Below are 23,268 nucleotides of genomic sequence, written 5' to 3' on the forward strand. Positions count from 1 at the left end.
TATATTGAAACAGGAATGACTTTAGATTTAAAACTAATTGGTTTTAACGAATTCCTAATAGCATAACCCCTGTTGTTTAACACACACACACACACACACACACACACACACACATACAAAAAAACCCCCAGTTTTTGCCAATGATTATACTTAATAGTTTAAGCGTAGATAATTCGGGCTAGATAATATACATAGCGGTAAGAAGCCTGGATTGATTACTTCCCTTTGAAATATTAGCACCAATGCAAATGCACACACTAAGTGTTCCATTTTTTTAACCCTTTTATCCAGACTATATTATAATTTGAACCCATGTGCCGATCTTTTGTGATTTTGGTACAGAAACAGTTCCACGCCTCTAATACTAGGCCCAGGTATCATATCAAATATTTTATCGAGGTCTGCTTTTATGTCCCAGTCATTGACCTTTGATATCAAAGTTGCCGGTAGTCAACAGAATATGCGTTTTAACAAACGAGATGAACTTTGGACCATATTAGATTTGGGCCCTTTCTTCTTCCTTTCCCAGTCAAGACAGTCAGCAAGGTCTCCATCTGTACCGTCCATCTGACAGAGTTACAGTAGGGCAAGATTACAGAATGTGCTCCATTGTTCCTCTTCCATTCCATGTCATACATCCAGGGGTTTCAGCCAGGCTCAGTCTGAAGAGATTTGCTAGATCTGGTAGATCAGACACTGAGGAAGAAATTGCAACGAGATTGGTTCCCACTTCCATATATCGTTCCATGACATCTTCTTGGTACCCTCCATCTGATCCCTGCTCAATGGAATCCCAACTTGCACTGCCTTGGCTTTTCCAACTACAATGTTTTTTAATTGTATAGCAGTTATAGAAATGCTTGAAGAAAAATTAAGGTAAAATAAAACCCCTTTTTCAAATCCACATTAAATGTAAAATTAGCGTTTGTATTAAAATCACGATTTTTGAGAACTATTTTGTAAACTGTCAAGCACCGTTGCAATACAGCCCCTAAAGTACTAAAAGGTCAATACAACAATCGAGATCAAAATATTTTAAGACATTTTAATGATGGTTAATCAACCGCAGAGCTAAGACTACTGCAGTAAACTTGACAAAAAAAACCAAAAACAACAACAACAACAACAACAACAACAAACCCCCCTCCCCCCCAAAAAAAACACAAAAAACCTAACGCAAAATTAAAACAACAACGAGAAAATGGGCAACGGTTGAGGAGTAGTGGTTCATGCCTCAAAGACTTGAATCTACTTGGACGAATGTGACCGTTCCCATGATTAGAGAATATTGACAAAGCGGCTGAGTTTAAAAACCCCAGAAAATTTGGTTTAAGCATTCATTTATTTCATATAATCATAAATAACAAATTTACTATGGTCCCTAAAGGGCTACAGGTAACCGCTTTATTAAGCAAAGGTACGTCAAGCGTTCTGCAACGTGAACAGCTTTGTATCCTGTTTGACGCTTTAAATATGAATATCGAATCGACGTCCGACTGAATCTCTATCCGAAAATGAACCCTTTCAAGTGACACTATTGGAACAAAGATTGAGAATAGTCTTTCATGTATTTCCATAATAATATACCATTGTAGGAATCACAAAGCTTTGATTCAGTTGCTTTAAAGTTCAAGAAACATACATTTACGTATTTCAGTATTTTAGAGGTCTGTGTATACGTGACATATTGGAGTCAGCACTTTAATGTAGACCTATATGAATTACACTCAAGTCGAACTTCGATTGGATTTACATAAACATTACCTTCGATAACTGTGACTAAATTATGAGACAAAAATCCACCTCCCATTGGATCCATATCAAAATTATGCTTTAATATTACACAAGAGTCCACCTCCTATTAGATTTAATCACAATTACACTGGTACATTAGACAAAAGTCCGCCTTCTATTGAATTCTAATTACAATAGACAAAAGTCCGCTTTTTTTTGGATTCTTATCAAAATAACACAGATATTATATAAGACAAAAGTCCGCCATCATTTTATTGGATTCTAATCACAATTACACAGATATATTAGACAAAAGTACGCCTTCGTTCTATTGGGTTCTAAATCACAATTACACTGAAACATTACATTCTAATCACAATGATTATTACACTGAAATATTAGACAAGTGTGCCTTCTATTGGATTCTAATCACAATGATTATTACACTGAAATATTAGACAAAAGTGTGCCTTCTATTGGATTCTAATCACAATGATTATTACACTGAAATATTACACAAAAGTTTGCCTTCTTTTAGATTCTTATCACAATGATTATTACACTGAAATATTAGACAAAAGTCCGCCTTCTATTGGGTTCATAGTACCTGTGACCATACTTGAATGATCACTCAGTAGGTACATAATTGGGTCCACACATTCCTGTACCTCGGCAAACCTTCCCAGTGGCGTATGGCTCTTTAATTTACCACCTTTTACTGGTTCATTCCAGAATTTTCCCATGTCAGTAAGTGCGACTGTCGGATTGACTGAGTTCACCCTTATCTTGTGAGGTCCAAGCTCCAGAGCGAATTGTTTTGTCATCATGCGGCCTTTGACATATTGTACGCCATACATTCGGGTTAAGTCCGTTGACACTAGATACATTCACGATTGACCCTCCTTTTCCAGCCGCTACCATCTTCTTTCCGACTACTTGCGTTACGTTCACAGCTGCCATGACGTTAACGGCGAACGTTTTATCAATGACGTCCTTGCCCGCTTCAAGTGAAGTCACCCAGTGTAAAGAAACACCAGCGTTGTTTACAAGGCCGTTCATCGCCGGAAGTTGTTCTAATGTTTTTCGGGTAGCCTTCCAATCAGCTAAATCGACATGAACAGTGTGTACATTTTCGCATTCCACTTTCAAGGTATCCAGAAGTTGTCGATTACTTCCTAGGCCATACACTTCCGCCCCGGCAGACGATAAACACTTCGTAAGCAGACGACCCATGCCGCGCGTTGCGCCTGTCACCAACACGTTTTTTCCAGAGAAATCAAACGGCATGTCAGGTAGTACTAGTACCTTATTAGAATTACGGTGCAAAAACGTTATCTATCTGACCTAAATTTTGTTCGTACATCACAAGATACCATGATCTCAAGGTCAAACTGATTACCTGTGGCCTGGAGGCAGCATTATATTGCAAAGCAACAAGAAGTGCTTTGCTTATCGCATTTATGGAGCGCCGTTTTTGCAATATAGCTGGCATAGATAATTTTCAGGCAAAAATTTATTAAAAATAATAATAATAATAATAATAAAAACAGGTTTGGATACTGTTTTAGATATTGTTTAAGAACAGCAATAAACTGTTGTTTTTATCTTGAAAATTAATTTCATTTTCGTCAGTGTCCGTATTTTTCCGGAAAATAGTCCGAAAAACAATCGCGAATATTTCCATACGCAATACCTTACAAGAACCGGAACAATGAAATCACCCATCTCCCACACTATGACGTCAGCACATCAACCAATCAAAGATTACTGATACCCACGCTCATCCAATCAAAGAGTCGCATAGACATCATTCGGAACACATCGGCACATAAATTACTTTTTAGGCTGAGTTGTCACACATACATCCATAACAATTTCTGATCTGTATTACTTTTTGCCGACTTATCTCACTTTTGAATAATGGAAGTGCAAGACTCCATTATGAGTACTATCAATGCAATAAAAAGTACTTTTTGTTGCATCAATAGTAAAGGGTTAATTTTAAAACATGTTGAATTTGTAACAAAAAATATTTTAATGATCGAAACATATCGACGTCCCAGAAAAAGAAGGTCGTAACTTATATAACCTAAACATTTTCGGATGGATGAAAAGGGCTATAACCTGAACAGAAACTCATTATTGTGTGATCCTCTGTTAACTGAACCAAAAATGACATTTTGTTAATGATATAAAATCGTATCTGTTACGATACATTTTTGGTCAGTTTTAGAAATACCTGGAACAACTGATACGTATTAGACCTTCCTGGAAATACCTACTAAATCAAAAGGACTGCCACAACATTTTAAGTTTGCATACTACAGTGAAACACCGCTCGCTCGAGGTCGCAAGAGGATGAGCAAAATGCTCGAGTTATCCATGGTTTCGAGCGACCCAAACATTGACCAACATACTAAGAAAATTGAAGTTTGGTTTACCAATTGTCATCGTACCATTTGCAGAGGAAACGGTGATGCGTAATAATAACACACTCGTGACATTTTCAAAAAAAAAAACGTATTACAAACGTTATTTATGATAGATCGTAAATGGCACATGTGAAGAAACAGCTAAGACATTTTTTTTTATTTGAAATACTGTAAACGAATTCGCATTTTTCTTCTCCAAATTAAGATCTCATAATTATCGTCTCAATTTTATGAAAAAGGCTATATTATTTCCTTTATTTGCATGCAAACAACTGTTGATTAAAATGTTAAGATCTCATAATTATCTTCTCGATCCCGCAGAAAAAAAGTAATAATTAATAACAATTTTGATCAATAAAATTTTTCTTCCACCTTTCATCAATAATTAATCTCATTATCAGATCAAATATACCGACAAACAAACATTTACGATAGTCGGGGAATAGACCATGCAATTCCCACGGCGTGCGAAAATTTTCAACTAACCGATACATTCTGACCGCCGAAGCAGGAAGGTCTAATACGTATCAGTTGTTCCAGCCGAAGGTGTGAAAATTTTGACACCTCTGCTTGAGTTTGCCATAAGCAACAAGGTTATCGCTTTTTGTCAACCACGAAATCTTGCACTTACGTCAACCACGCGTTCTTATCCCGCCTACTGTATTTGCCCCGCCTTTTACGCTTTATTATACGACACATCACCAACAAAACATATTATGCGGATTTTGAAATGATATAATGCCATTAGTATAAATATGAATGCAAATATAATAATAATAACTTTGTGTTTGCAAATATGTATTGTTTTTCTTAAATTATAAAGTTCAAAAGTTTTTACGAACATATCTTTTTGGGGAAAACGCATTTGAAGTATTATTATATAAAAAAATCAGGAAATGTAAACACAATTACTCAGGTTTTGACGCTTCTGATTGCTGTAACCGCCGCGTTGGCAAGATATCGTACTACTCTACTTCTACGGACTGCCTACTTCTGCTTCCGATTCATTCTAGGGGCGGAGCTAAAGATGTAGGCGGGATCGGAATCTGTGGTTTGCGAGTTAACACGATTTGGTGGTTGACAAAATGATTTTACGTAAGCAACAAAGAGTAAATTAATACACAGGGACCAGGTGTCATGCTCGAGTGATCGAGTTATCGATGCTCGACCCAGCCATGGTAATTTCACATAAAAAATAGAAGGAAATCGGCCGGGACCACATGAATTGCTCGAGCGAGCCCGGGTGCTCGAGTCATCGATGCTCGAGCGGGCGGTGTTTCACTGTAAATGATTTCGGATACAAAAATTATACAGTAAATAGTTCGTAAGTAGCAGATACGACCTTTCATTATTGGCGACTGTAAAACAGCGTATATACAATTTCTTTTATATCATCATCTCGATAAATACATGATAATCGGTATTGTAAGTACTTAAAGACCCACCAAGACCTATTGACCTACTTTTTACACTCACAAAAACTTCATGAAAATCATTCTTATAATACAGGTAATATACAGTATACTACCAGTTTTCAGGTAGACAATTTAAACCCTTCCTGAATAGGCTAAATGTGTTTTCACAACTTCATCTGCAAAGTTATTCAGTCAATCTCTTTTCAGCATAGTTTTGACAATATAGATGAATAACTATCTTACACTGTAGAAACAAAATGTGTTTGAAATTTAACTAAATACACTGATTTATGTACATATTGGCACATTAATTCAATAAAATGTTAAGACATTAAACACATTGTCTTGGCCCAATGTATGCCACTGTCAATTTGAGTCTAAATTTTTGTATATCTCATATTTTTCATGCAAATCATGTACAATTACCATCATGGAAATACAAAAAAATACAGTTATTTTGTGGCGTGTCTTTAAAGACCCACCACGACCTAGTGACCTACTTCTTCCTTCCACATGAACTTCATGGAAACCATTCTGATAATACGGGTATAATACAGCTATTCTGCAAGATGACAGGCGGACAATTTAGGCCCTCCCTGAATTAATATGTTTTCATAAATTCATCTACAAACTTATTCAGTCATTCTCTTTTCAGTACAGTTTTATAAACATAGAATAATAACTATCTTACACGGTAGAAACAAAGTGTGGCCTTAACTCACTTAAAACATCAAGTACTGTGCATACTGCTACATTAATTTAATAATATATTTAGACATTAAACACATTGTCTTGGCCCTATATATTTTACTGTCAATTTGTAACTAGATACTTGTTATTTCTTATTTTCTTCATGCAAAGCATGCATAATTACCATCATGGAAATACAAAAGAATGCAGTTATTTTGTGGTGCGTCTTTAAAAGCTTTAGCTATGAGGTTGAAATACAGACATAAATAGTTTCGGTTAAAAGTCTATAAAACAAAATATTTAGCTTTTTTTCAGATTTCTCAAAAGTAGTGTTTTCACTTACGACCCATTTATTTCTGGGTCGTCGATATGCTCAGTGTGTTTTAAAAGACTGACATTTTGCAGTGTGAGGTGGAGGTGGGGGGGGGGGGGGGGGGGGAGACGAAAAGGGGCATTGACCTCCAAGTGTCTGTGCATTGCTGAAGTCAAAAAATACGCGAATAACTCCTATTCCTAGTACGGTATATCTTTATCTTGGGACTTTTAGACTTAGCTGGTAGGTACGCTAATGGCAATCCGAGTGCCATTTGAAATTAATGATTAATTTTATTAGAAAGTATCAAGACAAATATGTGTTACTTTCTTTAAATCTTATGTTCAGGCATCATGGATCAAAATTATCAAAACTGGTGTAAGCATTTAAATATAGACTGAACTGAATTACACTGAAGTCCAACTTCTATTGGATTTACATAAACATAACCTTCGATAACTGTGACTAAATTATGAGACAAAAATCCATCTTCCATTGGATCTATATCAAAATCATTCTTTTATCTTACAAAAGAGTCCACCTCCTATTAGATTTGTAATCACAATTACACTAATATATTAGACAAACGTACGCCTTTTGTTGGATTCTAATTACAATAGACGAAAGTCCGCTATCGTTCTATTGGATTTTAATCACAATTACACCGAAATATTACATAAAAGTCCGCATTCTAATGGATTCTAATCACAATTACACGGAACTATTACATTAAAGTCCGCCTTCTATTGGATTCTAATCACAATAACACAGATATTTTAGACAAAAGTCCGCCACCATTCTACTGAGTCTTAATCACAATTACACTGAAACATTACATAAATGTCCGCCTTCTATTGGATTCTAATCACAACACTGATATATTAGCAAAAAGGTCCACCATCGTTCTGTTGGATTTTAATCACAATTACACTGAAATATAACATAAAAGTCCGCCTTCTATTCGGTTATAATCACAATTACACTGAAATATTAGACAAAAGTCCCCCTTCTATTGGGTTCATAGTACCTGTGACCATACTTGAATGATCACTCAGTAGGTACATAATGGGGTCCACACATTCTTGTACCTCGGCAAACCTTCCCAGTGGCGTATGTCCCTTTAATTTACCGGCTTTTACCGGTTCACTCCAGAATTCTTTTCCCATGTCAGTCAGAGCGACTGTCGGATTGACTGAGTTCACCCTTATCTTGTGAGGTCCAAGCTCCAGAGCGAATTGTTTTGTCATCATGTCTAATGCGGCCTTTGACATATTGTACGCCATACATTCACGCATCGGGTTAAGTCCATTGATACTTGATACATTCACGATTGACCCTCCTTTTCCAGTTGCTTCCATCTTCTTTCCAACTACTTGCGTTACGTTCACAGCTGCCATGACATTAACGGCGAACGTTTTATCAATGACGTCCTTGCCCGCTTCAAGTGAAGGCACCCAGTCGAACGATACACCAGCGTTGTTTACAAGGCCGTTCATCGCCGGAAGTTGTTCTAATGTTTTTCGGGTAGCGTCCCAGTCAGCTAAATCGACATGGACAGTGTGTACATTTTTGCATTCCTCTTTCAAGGTATCCAGAAAATGTCGATTACTTCCTAGGCCATACACTTCCGCCCCAGCAGACGATAAACACTTCGTAAGCAGACGACCAATGCCGCGCGTTGCGCCTGTCACTAACACTTTTTTTCCAGAGAAATCAAACGGCATATTTGGTAGTACCTATTAGAATTACGGTATAAAACTCTAATGTGCATAAACGTTATCTATCTGACCTAAAATGTGTTCGTTACATCACAAGATAACATGAATTCAAGGTCAAACTTGGACCAGTGTACTAATCTCATATTTGGATAATGCAAGTGCAGTAGGTATATGCAAGACTACATTATGAATACAAGTACTATATACTATCAATGTAATAAAAAGTACTTTTTGTTGCATTGATAGTAAAGGATTATTTTTAAAAGAGAGAGGAGAGGGAACCTTGACCTCCAAGTGTCTGTGCATTGTCGAAGTCAAAAATACGCGAATAACTCTTAGTCCTTGTTCGGTATCTGCTGGGACTTTTAGACTTAGCTGGTAGGTACGCTAATGGCAATCCGAATGTCATCTTTAATGTTTTACTTCGTTAGAAAAGTATCAAGACAAGTATGTGTTATTTTCTTTAAATTTTATGTTCAGGTATTATGGATAAAAATTATCACTTATAAAAGGAAACAAGAGGGCCTTGATAGCCCTATATCGCCCACTCGAGTAAATTGGGACATGATTTCTTAGCGGAGGACCTCTACACATCGCTATATAACAAATATCTAAGCTTTCTAGACAGGAAGATTTTTTTTAGATTTTTTTCCTATAAAAGCCTATGTTAAACAAGCGACCCCATGGACAGGGCAAATACTGACCCGAGGAGCAACATCTGAATGGACTTGGTAGAGGACCACTAGACGATGCGACACACCAAATGTCTAAACTCTGGGTCCTGCAGCTTCAGACGAGATTGTTGTCGAGCCCGCTTGCGGTGAGCTCGACTTAGTCGCCACTTTTGGCGGTTCGGTGTATGTGCATGCATCCGATTTTGTCCGGATCATAACTTAAAATGCATGGACCAATCTTGTTCATATTTGGCAAGAATTTTAACCTCAATGAGAAGGAGTGTCATGCGCAAACCCCATGTTCCTATCTCAAAGGTCAAGGTCACAGTCGAAGGTCAAATTGAAGTTTGTCCGAAGCATTTCTTCTTAATGCATGGTGGGATTTTGATGTATCTTAGCATGAATGTTCACCATTATAAGACGGAGTGTCTGCGCAAGAACCAGGTCCCTAAGTCTAAGGTCAAGGTCACACTTAGAGGTCAAAGGTCAGGTACAAGAATGACTTTGTCCGGAGCATTTCTTTTTCATGCATAGAGGGATTTTGATGTAACTTGGCACAATTGTTTACCATCATGAGACAGAGTGTAATGCGCAAGAACCTAGAATTACTTCCATTTGTTGTTACTATTAATAGCTTATATTGTAATTTTGTTATTGCTGGTCGTAGGGAAAAATCAAGACCACTTTTCTGTAGTACAACATACATGTTACATCCAATTTTGAGATGTATTATGACCTATATCTAATGGTAAGGATTTTTGTTTGGACTTAGGGTGTGTGCATCTCATAGTCCTTATGACAGCTGGCGGGCTCGACATCTTGCCCGTGGGCATCTTGTTTATTAAAGAAGTCTATGAAAAGCAAGTGACCCCTAGGCGGAGACAATTTTATTCCCAGAGGCATAATTTGAATAAAATTCACAGAGATACACAACACAGTGCTACAAGCGAAATATCTTAGCTCGAAGGCTTGAGGTTTCAGACAAGAAATTTTTTAAAAGTTTTTCTTATATAAACAAGTGACCCCGGGCTTTAGGTTTAAGTTTTTAAGACGTTTTTAAAGATTCTCTTACAGGAGTCTATATGATACAAATTAACCCAAGAGCGGAGCCAATTTTGACAGCACAGGCATGACTTATACAGACTTGGTAGAAGACCATTAAATGCTACGTACCAATTATCTATACTTACGATACTAGACAAGAAGATTTTTATGTGTTTTTTATTTCTGTATAAGTCCATGTAAAACAAGCGAACACCACGGATGGGGGACTAATTTTGACCAAAGTGAAATAATTTGAGCAAACCTGGTAAAAGACGACTCCACAATGTTAAAGATTTAGGCCTAGATGTTTTAGAGAAGAAGATGTTAACTGCTTTTTACCTTTTTATCTATATAAATTTAAGTAAAATAAATGAACCCCTGGACGGGGACAATTTTGACCACAGAAGAATGATTTGAGTAAACTTGGCAGAGGATCTATTTCAATGCTATATACTAAATACCCGTAAGAAGTATCTATACGCTCCGGGCATTGCAATTTTAGATAAGAAGATTTTTAAAAATGTTTTTCTTATATAAGTCTATGTAAACTATATAAAACCCGGGGCGGGACCAATTTTGACTCCAGGGGCATAATTTGTACAAACTTGGCAGATGACCATCACGCAATGCTACAAGCCAAAATATAAACTTTAGGCTTTCAGGTTTTATACAAGAAGATTAGAAATTTTGCTTATATAGAGATTACGTAAACTAAGTGAACCTCAGTTTTGATCCCAGGGGAATGATATGAAAAAACAGATTGGCACAAGACTACTAGCAAATGCTACATACAAATATCTAAGCGTTGGGACTTACGGTTTTGTAATTTGAAAATTAGTTTATCATTTTGGTTGCCATGGCAACCAGAATTCTGTATAGAATGGAATTCTTCGAACAATAGACGATGGACGTCGGACTATCCACTTGTACTAATAGGACACCCTGAACAAAGATCATTTCAGCTAAAAACAAAACTAATCATACCAAAGGAAAAAATACACTCAATGCACAACTTAAATATTCCTTACATTAACATAAGTATCTTCAAAACAAAGTCCACTTGACACGCTTTCAGTTGGTCAGATATTGAACTTTTGTCACATGTTAAGATTCAAAGGGGTGTCTGTATTGTAAAATTATTACGCGTGATAATCATTATCCGCCTTATTTCTAATAAAGTTTGAATGTCAATGTCATTACTCGATAATTAAGGTCAATATCATTTCATGATCTAAATGTCAAGGTCAGTCGTCCTGATCATCCGCTTCTCGTTCCGATTGCCAGAGAGTAAGGTTGTCCCTTAATAGTTGCATTATGAGTGTGCTATCCTTGTAGACTTCCTCTTTAGCATCTTCTATCACATTCATGGCCTCATCAAACTCAGACCTAGCTAGCTCACACGCTTCCTTAGGACTGTCCTTAATTTCATAAAAGAACACAGAATAATTGAGAGCCAGTCCAAGTCTTATTGGACTGCTTTGCGGCAATTTTTCCTTGGCAATCTTAAACGCTTCATCATAGGCGCTTTCCGCTTTTTTCACTGAATCTTCGCGCGACGGACTCTCTCCGCAAATTTCAACCATGTAGCGGTAATAATCACCTTTCATTTTCAGATAGAATATTTTCGCTGGTACATTTTCAGGGTTTGGTATTAGATTTTCATTAAGAAGTTTAAGAACTTCTTTACATAATCCATTCAGCTCATTCTCGACACTTTTTTTCATACCTTCCGTTAATTCTCGATGCTTTTCATTCATATCGGGCGACTCAAGCTTTGCGCTGAGAACCCTCCAAGCAGCACGTCGTTGACCAACCACATTCTTATAGGCAACAGACAACAGGTTGCGCTCCTCTTCGTCCAAGGGGTCATCTGTTTTATCGGAACCTGAAAATTGCAAAAAAGATATTATTGAACAAGACATCAAAGGCGAAACTAGTTTTGTTAGGTCGGAAAAAGTTGACGGAGGAGGTTCACATTTATGCGGATACAGGATTGTCTTAGTTTCGCATTCACGCGGACACTTGATGTCGTAGTGTGGTATTCATATTCAAATAGCTTACTTGGGCCTAAAAAATAATTCCTCGTTTCCGGTAACATGCTAAAAAAATAGGGTAGGTAGGTCGGAATTTTTTTAAATATTTTTTTTTTATTTTTTTTATCAAGTGAGACTTTTTGGAATTATTTTTGTGTCAAAGAATGAATACAGATATAAAGGGGGTTATGCCATTAGAGCATCAGTAAGTTGATTTCTAACGCCACTTACCATGTTTAAAGCACAGAAAGTGCAGTTTTGCAACTTTTTGTTAAAAAGTTTTTAAAAAAATTCTCCAAGGCCGCATAGAAACATTTAGGATCGGGCCAAAAATTTAGGGTAGGTCGGGATACCGGAAACAAACAATTTTTTTACGCCTTAGTATATTTTATGAATTATAAATAGCATTCTACGTGAAGTTCATATTATAAGCGTGTTGTGTTGAATGCATATTAAGCAGAATAATAGAAAACGCACGTTAATTTTGTTTTATTATCAAACTCAGCTGAGACTGGAAATGATTATTTTCCGGGATTCGGCATTAATAATGTCACGAACAAGTGGCAATCCTTGTGTAAATTGATAAAATTTGCAAAATTCAGTACCAACCAAAAATGTTCGCTCGTGAAATAGTTCCAAATAGTTTCATAAAACCAGCTTTCAACAGGCAGATCTTTTTAATCACGGGTAAAGTTTTGAAAAATATATACAATAACAAAATCCTGTATATGTATTTCCTTCAACCATATAAGCATAAACAGTCACTCGCCATGAAAACTTACACGAGGCTAAACTGTTTTCAAAGCAGTATACTAGCACACGGTCCTATTTTCTAGTTTTGAAAATCTGTGTCTAATCAAAGATATAATTTTGATCCGAACAAAAAGATCTGCTTTACTAGGATTTTAATAATTGTATGCATTTTTATCAAATTTATCAGTCTTTAAGGTATTAGATCACTAATAGAGAACCTCCTTTTTGAAGAGTATTCAATTCCTATCATAAATCTACTTTTACTGCAGTTCTTAGGGGTGCGTAGGTTCAAGCCCAACTGGGACCAATTTTTTTTCTCCTTATTTTCCTTTTTTACTAGTAAGTTTTTACTTCTTTCAAGACTTATTATTGATTTTTTGTACAAAAATGGAAAAAGATGAATCTTATAAGCGATTTATTGGTGTTCAAAGTGAATTTACTACTTAAACAGAAGGGGTAGAGTTACACATCTTTAAAAATATTGAGTTACATGCGGTGAAAGTTCTCTATTTTGCTTTCACTCTTAGCTTATATATTGTGGATGAAATTTAGGTAGGTTTTACATCTTCCCTAAGGTTATTTTTAAATGGAGTAAGCAAAATCCAAAACAGAAACACATCATTCGACCTTATTTTTTTCAATGTTGAAGTATGAATTATGTCTCATTAAATCCGTTTACTTGAGGCACCATAGAAAAAATGACATTGACATTTTTATTTTGTGTTTTATAATTGTTTACCAATAGTTTGATGTTTCTTCTATTGAAATTAATGGTAAAATGAGTTCTCTGCAAATGTTTTGGATAGTGACCATCACTTTGAAATTTGTCTCTACTTGAGCTTGAGGAGATACCATAAGTTATACAAAATATATAAAAAACGGCACGGTAAAAGTTGTTTAAAATTTGCAAAATAGTGCAAAACACAGTTACCTTTCAGAATATACCAAGCAAATGCCATTTTGTAAACATTAGTGACCTAATACCTTAAACTGGTTCTTAAACCCTTCATAAATATCGGTAGTCATTATTGACACGATTTCAAAACAGATAAGCAGACGACAATATGACCTTGCTATCATTTGGGTCGATATAAAATTGTTTACAGAATAAAATAGAAACAAATTGAAATGCTAAACACAATAAACAACAACATTTTTAACTCTACTTAAAACCGCACCATCATAAGTTAAAAATAGCAACAACAGGATGAAATATCTGCATGTATGTCTGTAGGAAAAATGAAGTAAGTAGGAGCAACTCAGTGTAAAAAGATGAGACAGTACTAAAATAACTACAGCGACTTAGAAACATAAAGGCAACATCAACTGACCCAACTCCAGTGCAAAAATGGTGTTATTTTATCTTTTTCAAATCTCCAAACTATGCGATAATCGCTGTATTGTCTGTTATCATTTTTTTTTTATTTGTATTTCGCTTAACCTTATCCGTGTAACTGGATTACTTACAACTATAACTATTTTCCTCACACTAGCTGACTTTCCCCGCACACGCTACAGAAAATATACGACACAGAGAACATACTCCACAGAAAACATACACCGCAGAGAACATACGCCATGGAAACATATGCCGCCAAGCACATACGCCATAGAGAACATACGCCACCAAGAACATACACCATAGAGAACATACTCCTCCAAGCACATACGCCACAAAGAACATACTCCATAGAGAGCATACGCCATAGAGAACATACACCGCCAAACACATACGCCACAAAGAACATACTCCATAGACAGCATACGCCATAGAGAACATACGCCGTCAAACACATACGCCACAAAGAATATACTCCATAGAGAGCATACGCCATAGAGAACATACGTCGCCAAACGCATACGCCACAAAGAACATACTCCACAAAGAACATACTCCATAGACAACATACACCACAAAGAACAAACTCCATAGAGAACATACGTCATAGACAGCATACGCCATAGAGAACATACGCCGCCAAACACATACGCCACAAAGAACATACTCCATAGAGAGCATACGCCATAGAGAACAAACGCCGCCAAACACATACGCTACAAAGAACATACTCCACAAAGAACATACTCCATAGACAACATACACCACAAAGAACAAACTCCATAGAGAACATACGTCATAGACAACATACACCACAAAGAACAAACTCCATAGAGAACATACGCCACAAAAATACTCTATAGAGAACATACGATACAAAGAACATACGCCATAGAGAATATACTCCATAGAGAACATACTCCATAGAAAACATAAGCCACAAAGAACATATTCCATAGAGAACATACGCTACAAAAACACTCTATAGAGGTCATACGATACAAAGAACATATGCCATAGAGAACATACACCATAGAGAACATACGCCACAAAGAACATACTCCATAGAAACATACACCAGAAGAACATACTCCACAGAGAAGATACTCCATGGAGAACATATGATACAAAGAACATACGCCATAGAGAACATACGCCAAAAAGAACATACTCCACAAAGAACATACTCCATAGACAACATATGCCATAGACAACATACACCACAAAGAACAAGCTCCATAGAGAACATATGCCACAAAAATACTCTATAGAGAACATACGATACAAAGAACATACGCCATAGAGAATATACACCATAAAGAACATACTCCATAGAGAACATACGCCACAAAGAACATATTCCATAGTGAACATAGGCCAAAAAACACTCTATACAGGTTATACGATATAAAGAACATACGCCATAGAGAATATACACCATAGAGAACATACGCCACAAAGAACATACTCCACAGAGAACATACGCCACAAAAATACTCTATAGAGAACATACGATACAAAGAACATACGCCATAGAGAACATACTCAATAGACATCATACGCCAAAAAGAACATACTCCATAGAGAACACCACAAAGAACAAACTCCATAGAGAACATACGTCATAGACAACATACACCACAAAGAACAAACTCCATAGAGAACATACGCCACAAAAATACTCTATAAAGAACATACGATACAAAGAACATACGCCATAGAGAATATACTCCATAGAGAACATACTCCATAGAAAACATACGCCACAAAGAACATATTCCATAGAGAACATACGCCACAAAAGCACTTTATAGAGGTCATACGATACAAAGAACATACGCCATAGAGAACATATTCCATAGAGAACATACGCCACAAAGAACATACTCCATAGAAACATACGCCAAAAAGAACATACTCCACAGAGAAGATACTCCATGATGAACATACGATACAAAGAACATACGCCATAGAGAACATACGGCACAAAAACATACTCCACAAAGAACATACTCCATAGACAACATACGCCATAGACAACATACATCACAAAGAACAAACTCCATAGAGAACATACGCCACAAAAATACTCTATAGAGAACATACGATACAAAGAACATACGCCATAGAGAATATACACCATAGAGAACATACTCCATAGAGAACATACGCCACAAAGAACATATTCCATAGAGAACGTACGCCAAAAAATCACTCTATACAGGTCATACGATACAAAGAACATACGCCATAGAGAATATACGCTATAGAGAACATACTCCATAGAGAACATACGCCACAAAGAACATACTCCACAGAGAACATACGCCACAAAAATACTCTATAGAGAACATACGATACAAAGAACATACGCCATAGAGAACATACTCCATAGAGATCATACGCCAAAAAGAACATACTCCATAGAGAACATACGCCACAAAGGACAAACTCTACAGAGAAGATACTCCATAGAGAACATACGCAACAAAGAAATTCGCCATAGAGAGCATACTCCATAGAGAGCATATGCCACAAAGAACATACTCCATAGAGAAGATACGCCACAAAGAACAAACTCCACAGATACGATACTCCATAGAGAACATACGCAACAAAGAAATTCGCCATAGAGAACATACTCCATAGAGAGCATATGCCAAAAAGAACATAATCCATAGAGAACATACGCCACAGAGAACATATGCCACAGATACGATACTCCATAGAGAACATACGCAACAAAGAACATACTCCATAGAGAACATACGCCACAAAGAACATACTCCATAGAGAACATACACGACAGAGAACATACTCCTTAGAGAACATACGCAACAAAGAACTTACGCCATAGAGGCATACTCCATAGAGAACATGCTCCATAGAGGACATACGCCACAAACAACATACTCTATAGAGAACATCCTCCATAGAAAACATACTCCATAGAGAACATACGACACAAAGAACATACGCCATAGAGAACATACTCCATAGAAAACATTCTCCATACAGAACATACGCCACAAAGAACATACTCCACAGACATCATACGCTAGAGAACATACGCCATAGACAACATACACCACATAGAACATACACCATAGACAACATACTCCACAAAGAACATACTCCATATAGAACATATGCCACAAAGAAATCTCCATAGAGAACAACGCCATAAATAACATATGTAATAGAGAACAAACTCAAAAGAAAACATTCCCCACAGAGAACATACACCAAAGAAGAGAACATGTGCAACAGAGAACATACAGAAATATATTCCACAGCGAATATACATCACACAGAACATAAGCCACAACGAAGATACGCCACTAGATACATATACCACAGAAAACATACACCGCAAATACATATACCACAGAGACCATACACCACAAATACATATACCACAGAGAACATACACCGCAAATACATATACCACAGAGAACATACACCGCAAATACATATACCACAGAGAACATACACCGCAAATACATATACCACAGAGACCTTCCCACCACAAATACATATATCACAGAGAACATACACCGCAAATACATATACCGCAGAGACCATACACCGCAAATACATATACCACAGAGAACATACACCGCAAATACATATACCACAGAGAACATACACCACAAATACATATACCACAGAGAACATACACCACAAATACATATACCACAGAGAACATACACCGCAGATACATATATCACAGAGAACATACACCACAAATACATATACCACAGAGAACATACACCGCAGATACATATACCACAGAGAACATACACCACAAATACATATACCACAGAGAACATACCCCGCAAATACATATACTACAGAGAACATGCACCACAAAGAAGATACGCTGCAAAGAACAAACGCCACTGATAACATTATATATTCCAAAAAATCATATTCCACAGAGAAGATATACCAAAGAGAAGAACATGCATCAAAGAGAATGATTGAAAGTCTAGAGACGCAATCAGTCTGTTGATATAACAAGGCATGCTAGTCAATTAATAATTCCTCCACTGAAAGACAATGTAAAATGGTTTCATTAGTTCTCTGTTTCCTTACATATATCACATAACTTCTCTGAATTTTCAGATATAGATCTCAATTTTGAATATAGTGTCCCACCTTGAATGAGGTCCTTCATCTCTTTGACCATGTCATCGTACCGCTCCGCCTGCTCACATATTTTTGCTTTCATTTTATTAGCCGCCCGTGAATTCGACATAATTTTATACTTTCTTTAACACGTCCCTTGATTTTGAATATATTCTTCACTAAAACTTCTTTTAAAAAGCTCTGTCAGCTTTCCACTGTTTATGAATCGTTTCAGATTTCTTTCACCCTTTTTCACAACAAATTTTCAAAAACTTTGACGTATGATCCTTGTTAAACGATGAATTATTTCGTGTTTTACACCAGCTATGATGTTTATGTATTTACAAACTTGTGCAAAACAAATTTCAGGTCATGGTAAAAAGGTCGCCTGTATAGGTAAAAATCTTGTCCAATTTTTTTTTTACATTCACGCTACTAGTTTATGAAGCGTAGTAATTTCATTCATTATTCAAAATATGTGTTCCACGCTTATGAACACTAAAGACACCAGTGTCTTTACTTAACTGGGTTGTAACTTGTGGACGAAAATATTAAATTTCAGGATCTGATCATTTGTTATTTGTATACTCGTACAAAATCAAATATATTTAACGGCAACTGTACTATCTGTAGAAAGCTGATAGGTGGCATTAGGTGTTGATATATTTTAAGGTTGTTAGATACCAAGGAATGAATAAACTATCTTTTACCCATTATAAAGATCAGTGACCTGTTCGAAAAATCACAATTTTAGCAGCACCTCATTTTCGGCCGGTTTAGCTAATACCGTATCTAATAACGCCTTTTACTCCATCTCTTGATAGAAATAGTATTATTCTATTTTTATCATAATCTATCTATTACATATATCTACCACCGAGTGTATGTAATACAGTCAGGCTACCGTATTCTGAACAAAACGCATTTCATTTCACATAGTTTAACCAAATAACTGCATATATTTCAAACTAATATTTCAAAAGTTGACTTAAATGTAATTAATACATTTTATTTATTAATGACATGCGTTTAAAGAAGAAACTGGATTCTTTTTACATTCAGTTGAAAGCAGGTATATTCAATAATATTGATCAATGACAAGTCAGCCTGCGGGAAAGTGGAAGTCAAGGTTATGGAAGGCCGGTGAGCCATACCAAATCTAAATTCCAGCTGCTTAATGTTGCAAACTACTTAATGCTAAATGCTACATACCAAAATGTTATACATGCCGTATACTTAAACGGACTGGACTCCAGATTTTAGATAAAAATGATCTTTCTTTAAAGCTGAAGTTTGGTAAAATTATAAACATGAAAACTTAAACTATCTAAAAAAGGCTATATCAAGTTAAAAGAAAACATGTCTGAGTCTGGAATAGAAACCGGGTTGCCTCGGCAATGAATAAAAAAGATCATCTTCATAACACACATCTGTCAGTTACTAAGTTTCAAAAGTTTCTTAGGAATAATAGCAATAATTTCCTGATCTCTTAAAATTTTCCTTTTTTTTTTGTTGTCCTCTGTTGGTTAGTCCGTTTAATGCCAAATTTCAATTGCTATATTCAAAATAGCTTGCAGGCACGCGTCCAGGTGGGGGGCCAGGGCGCCCGTCCCCTCCCCCCTCCCCCCTCCCCCCAGCTGGCTGGCTAGTTACGATTTTTATTACTATGGGCCCCTCAATTAACAAATTTATACACCAGCGTAATTGACTTGATTTGACAGCAATACACAGGCTAAAGAGCCATAAAACCGTGTCCGGTAGTGGAAATTAGCCACAGGAATGTTACAGGTTATAACACACTAAATACATGTAGTTCTTGTTCTTTATTCTATAAATAATTGACCTATTTCCAATGGCCGCAGCACACACCAGGACCCATTTTAAATGTCTGTAACCTACATTTTCTTGAAGAATATTGTTAGTGCTAAAGAAAAATCAAAAGAAAAGTGGGGGTCATGTTTGATGCAAGAAAATAATTCCAGTCAAACACACAAACTGCAAAATCAGCTAAAAAATGAGACCTCAAATTATACTAGTGGTGTATGATTTAAGTTTCCAGGAAAATTTTTGTCATGTTGTTATTTCATTATGAAAATGCTACCTACATGTCAATCATAGATCTGTCATGTGATTTTAGCAAAATTGCAAAGAAAATAAGGAAAATAGCTCTACAGAGCAAAAAAACTGAGGACTATTTGTGTCCGCCATTATGCGACTACCATTTTTTCTCGCCATTTTTCTATTTAGTGTCTGTATGCCTACAGGTAGAAGTTTATCCGTACATGCTTCATTGATCGCTTGCTTTTTAAACGTGGTACTTGATTGGGTAGTGAAGAAACTTTTATGTTTTTTACTCTTTGGAAGTGTTATAAAATGATCATAACATTGTTGGTTTTGTTAAGTAAATCTTAAAATGAATCTGAAAATTGAAACAAGCCTTGTGACAAATGCTAATCGAAAACTTTCTTAACTCATGAGAATATGATCTGTATACCTATAAAGCCAATTAACGTTACTTTAAATTATTTGAAAACAATATTTAACGTTCTACCAGTCTGATTTGAAGCAATAACATGCTCTGCCGACCGGACCGAAACTGTTTTTTAAATACAGACAAAGTTATGTAACGAAGGCCAATGTCTGTTTAAAGGAGACATGCATCCATTGCTACATTCAGCTCATTGAATAACTCTTGACAATAAGAATTTGGCAGTTATCTTTCCGCTTTTCGCAATCAACAATTAGCATTTATCATGCGACAATGTCCGTTTGACAGTCGATATTTGACATTAAGCATTTGAAAAATAACGTTTTGCATTATTAATTTGACATTTGCAAACAGTCATTTATCAATTTCTAACTATTTTTGAGTTTAACTGATTGTGAGCTGAGACATTACAATTGTCATTTTCTAAATGCTAGTTGCCAATTGCTGTCGATACACGCCAGTTGCCATTTGCTGTTTGCGAAATGCCGTTTATCAATTGCTAATTGCAATTTTGTAATTGCTTATTGCTATTTTTTGAGTCGGCTAAAGGCTGAAAGCCTTTTGACGAGTCCTTGATGTTCAGCGATTCTCTAAATGGACCGAATAACACGTGAAGAGATGTAGTCCCATTAGATTTCTCAAACTTCAAACAGTTCACTGCATGAATGAAGTTAAGTTGTGTCAATTCCCTTTGCTATGACCAATATACGATGTAATCTGTCATATTTATGACTTGTAATTGTGCAATACTCGAATGTAACTCATTAAGCATAAATGTGCATTTTAAGAATTGCGCAGGCTTACAAAGCTTGGGTAACATCCAGCGAAAGACAAAAAATAGTTCCACAGGGCTCCAGATAAGATGCGTATTAGCGTAAATTACGTATAGAAATAATGCAAATACGCATGTCTAATAATTTCTAAGCGTATAAAAACGTATATAAAATTACAGAAACTCACACAATGCTTTTTTAAAAACAAAATCTGAATCGTCCGGATGCGTTAGGTAACATAGCCGATCAGCCTTAATTCTCCCACATTGAACGTAAACACGCATCGTATGATTTCTATAAACTTTGCGTGGGTTGAATTCTGCAGTCAGTAAACGCATAATTTATCGGAAGAAGAAGCTCTTACTGGTTTGTTTAGTTACTACTGATATATAAAAATGATTTTAATTCTTATTTTTCGAGAAATAAACAAATCGGCGAAACATTAAATTGTATTTTCTTGTAGTTTTTGAAATCGAAAGTAGATCGTCTATGTTTGGCTGCTTTCACGAAACGAAACAACTTTTTTATGAAAAGATTTAAATAAGAGGTAATTTAACCGTAAACTTCAATGTCAGATACTGCCAATTGCTGCTTAATGTCTTCGTATCATCACAATTTGTAAAATATATTGTTTTAACTGGAGAAAAGTGTAATCGTATCCGGATATAATATTTCGGGTGAATATCGAGCAGTGTTATGAAATTTTAAGAAAAAAACTAAAAACAAACTGAAACTGGTAGACTATACTGTCAGTACATCAATCATTAGCCGACTCAGGCCCTTCAGGCCTTTGATTTATCATTGCTAGTAAGGATTTCAATCACAATATTTTCTATGTAGGCGGGATCGCACTAAACACTCTACATAGTGTACTAATTTTTTTCACGAAAGGTGTGCAAATACATAATGTATTTCATATTTTGTATATAGGAACCCAGTACCGCGTGACTAGTTGTCTATTCAATCAATTTCACAATGAGTGAATATTCATTAAACTCTTCAATGATCATGTATAAAGTAGGTTTAATATTTATTTAATCTTTGAAGATGTATTTTGTTGAGACCGTGAGATGAATACAGTCTTACGAACTACGGCAGTGATGTATACAGATAGTAGCTGTTTTTCGTGTGTTCGAATTAGATTTAACGTGTTTTTTTCTTCGAAAGTATTTTAATTGGTTAACCAACCCAGTGCTGCTGTATTCTGCATCATTTACGCAAGTAACTGACAACTTTCACACTTCAATCAGAGTTGGAGGACGTATGACTTACACATCATATGAACATGCTCGAACTCAAGATTTCTCTTGTACATGTGATCACGCACTATGCTTGAAAATTGAGTGGACAAAGGGAAATAAAATACATTATTAATGAATCTTCAAGGAATGCGGATTAATTTCCCTTTGTTACAAAATTACTACCTTTTGTTCTTCTTTAAAGGACAAATCGCTATGTACATTTTTAATTAGTAATGTAAAGAACAAGTCGCTGACTATGTAATTAGTAATGTTTATAAGATGTTTGTTTTGTGGAAATCATTTAACCAGACAGACTATGGTTACACTGAACAGGAATATTCATTATTTTTACGCAGATTTCCTTCCGGCGATATCAAATGTCTGGGTTTTGAAGCTCAATATCCGTGTTATCTTATTGATTTTAAGTATAGCTCGTCGGCAAATCATTACAGAGACGATACAGTGATGGTGATTCTGAATAGTATCTACA

The 23,268-nt window shown here is 36.0% G+C and overlaps 3 protein-coding genes across 3 annotated transcripts; all 3 read right to left on the minus strand.

The window, feature by feature from the left end:
- Positions 1-2,478: 2,478 nt before the first annotated feature.
- Positions 2,479-3,021, minus strand: LOC123526730 (L-xylulose reductase-like). The gene has a single exon (XM_045305978.2). The coding sequence runs from the start codon at positions 3,019-3,021 to the stop codon at positions 2,479-2,481; it is 543 nt and encodes a 180-aa protein (XP_045161913.2).
- Positions 3,022-7,216: 4,195 nt separating this feature from the next.
- LOC123527133 (L-xylulose reductase-like) lies at positions 7,217-8,556 on the minus strand. The gene has a single exon (XM_045306418.2). The coding sequence runs from the start codon at positions 8,306-8,308 to the stop codon at positions 7,562-7,564; it is 747 nt and encodes a 248-aa protein (XP_045162353.1). The 5' UTR covers positions 8,309-8,556; the 3' UTR covers positions 7,217-7,561.
- A 200-nt stretch (positions 8,557-8,756) lies between these two features.
- LOC123527134 (14-3-3-like protein) lies at positions 8,757-18,766 on the minus strand. The gene is made up of 2 exons (XM_045306419.2): positions 18,307-18,766; positions 8,757-11,905 (listed from the first exon to the last, which is right to left on the minus strand). The coding sequence occupies exons 1-2, from the start codon at positions 18,404-18,406 to the stop codon at positions 11,265-11,267; spliced, it is 741 nt and encodes a 246-aa protein (XP_045162354.2). The 5' UTR covers positions 18,407-18,766; the 3' UTR covers positions 8,757-11,264.
- Between the last annotated feature and the right edge of the window lie 4,502 nt (positions 18,767-23,268).

The sequence above is a fragment of the Mercenaria mercenaria genome, chromosome 14, assembly GCF_021730395.1.
Source record: "Mercenaria mercenaria strain notata chromosome 14, MADL_Memer_1, whole genome shotgun sequence".
NCBI classification, from domain to species: domain Eukaryota; kingdom Metazoa; phylum Mollusca; class Bivalvia; order Venerida; family Veneridae; genus Mercenaria; species Mercenaria mercenaria.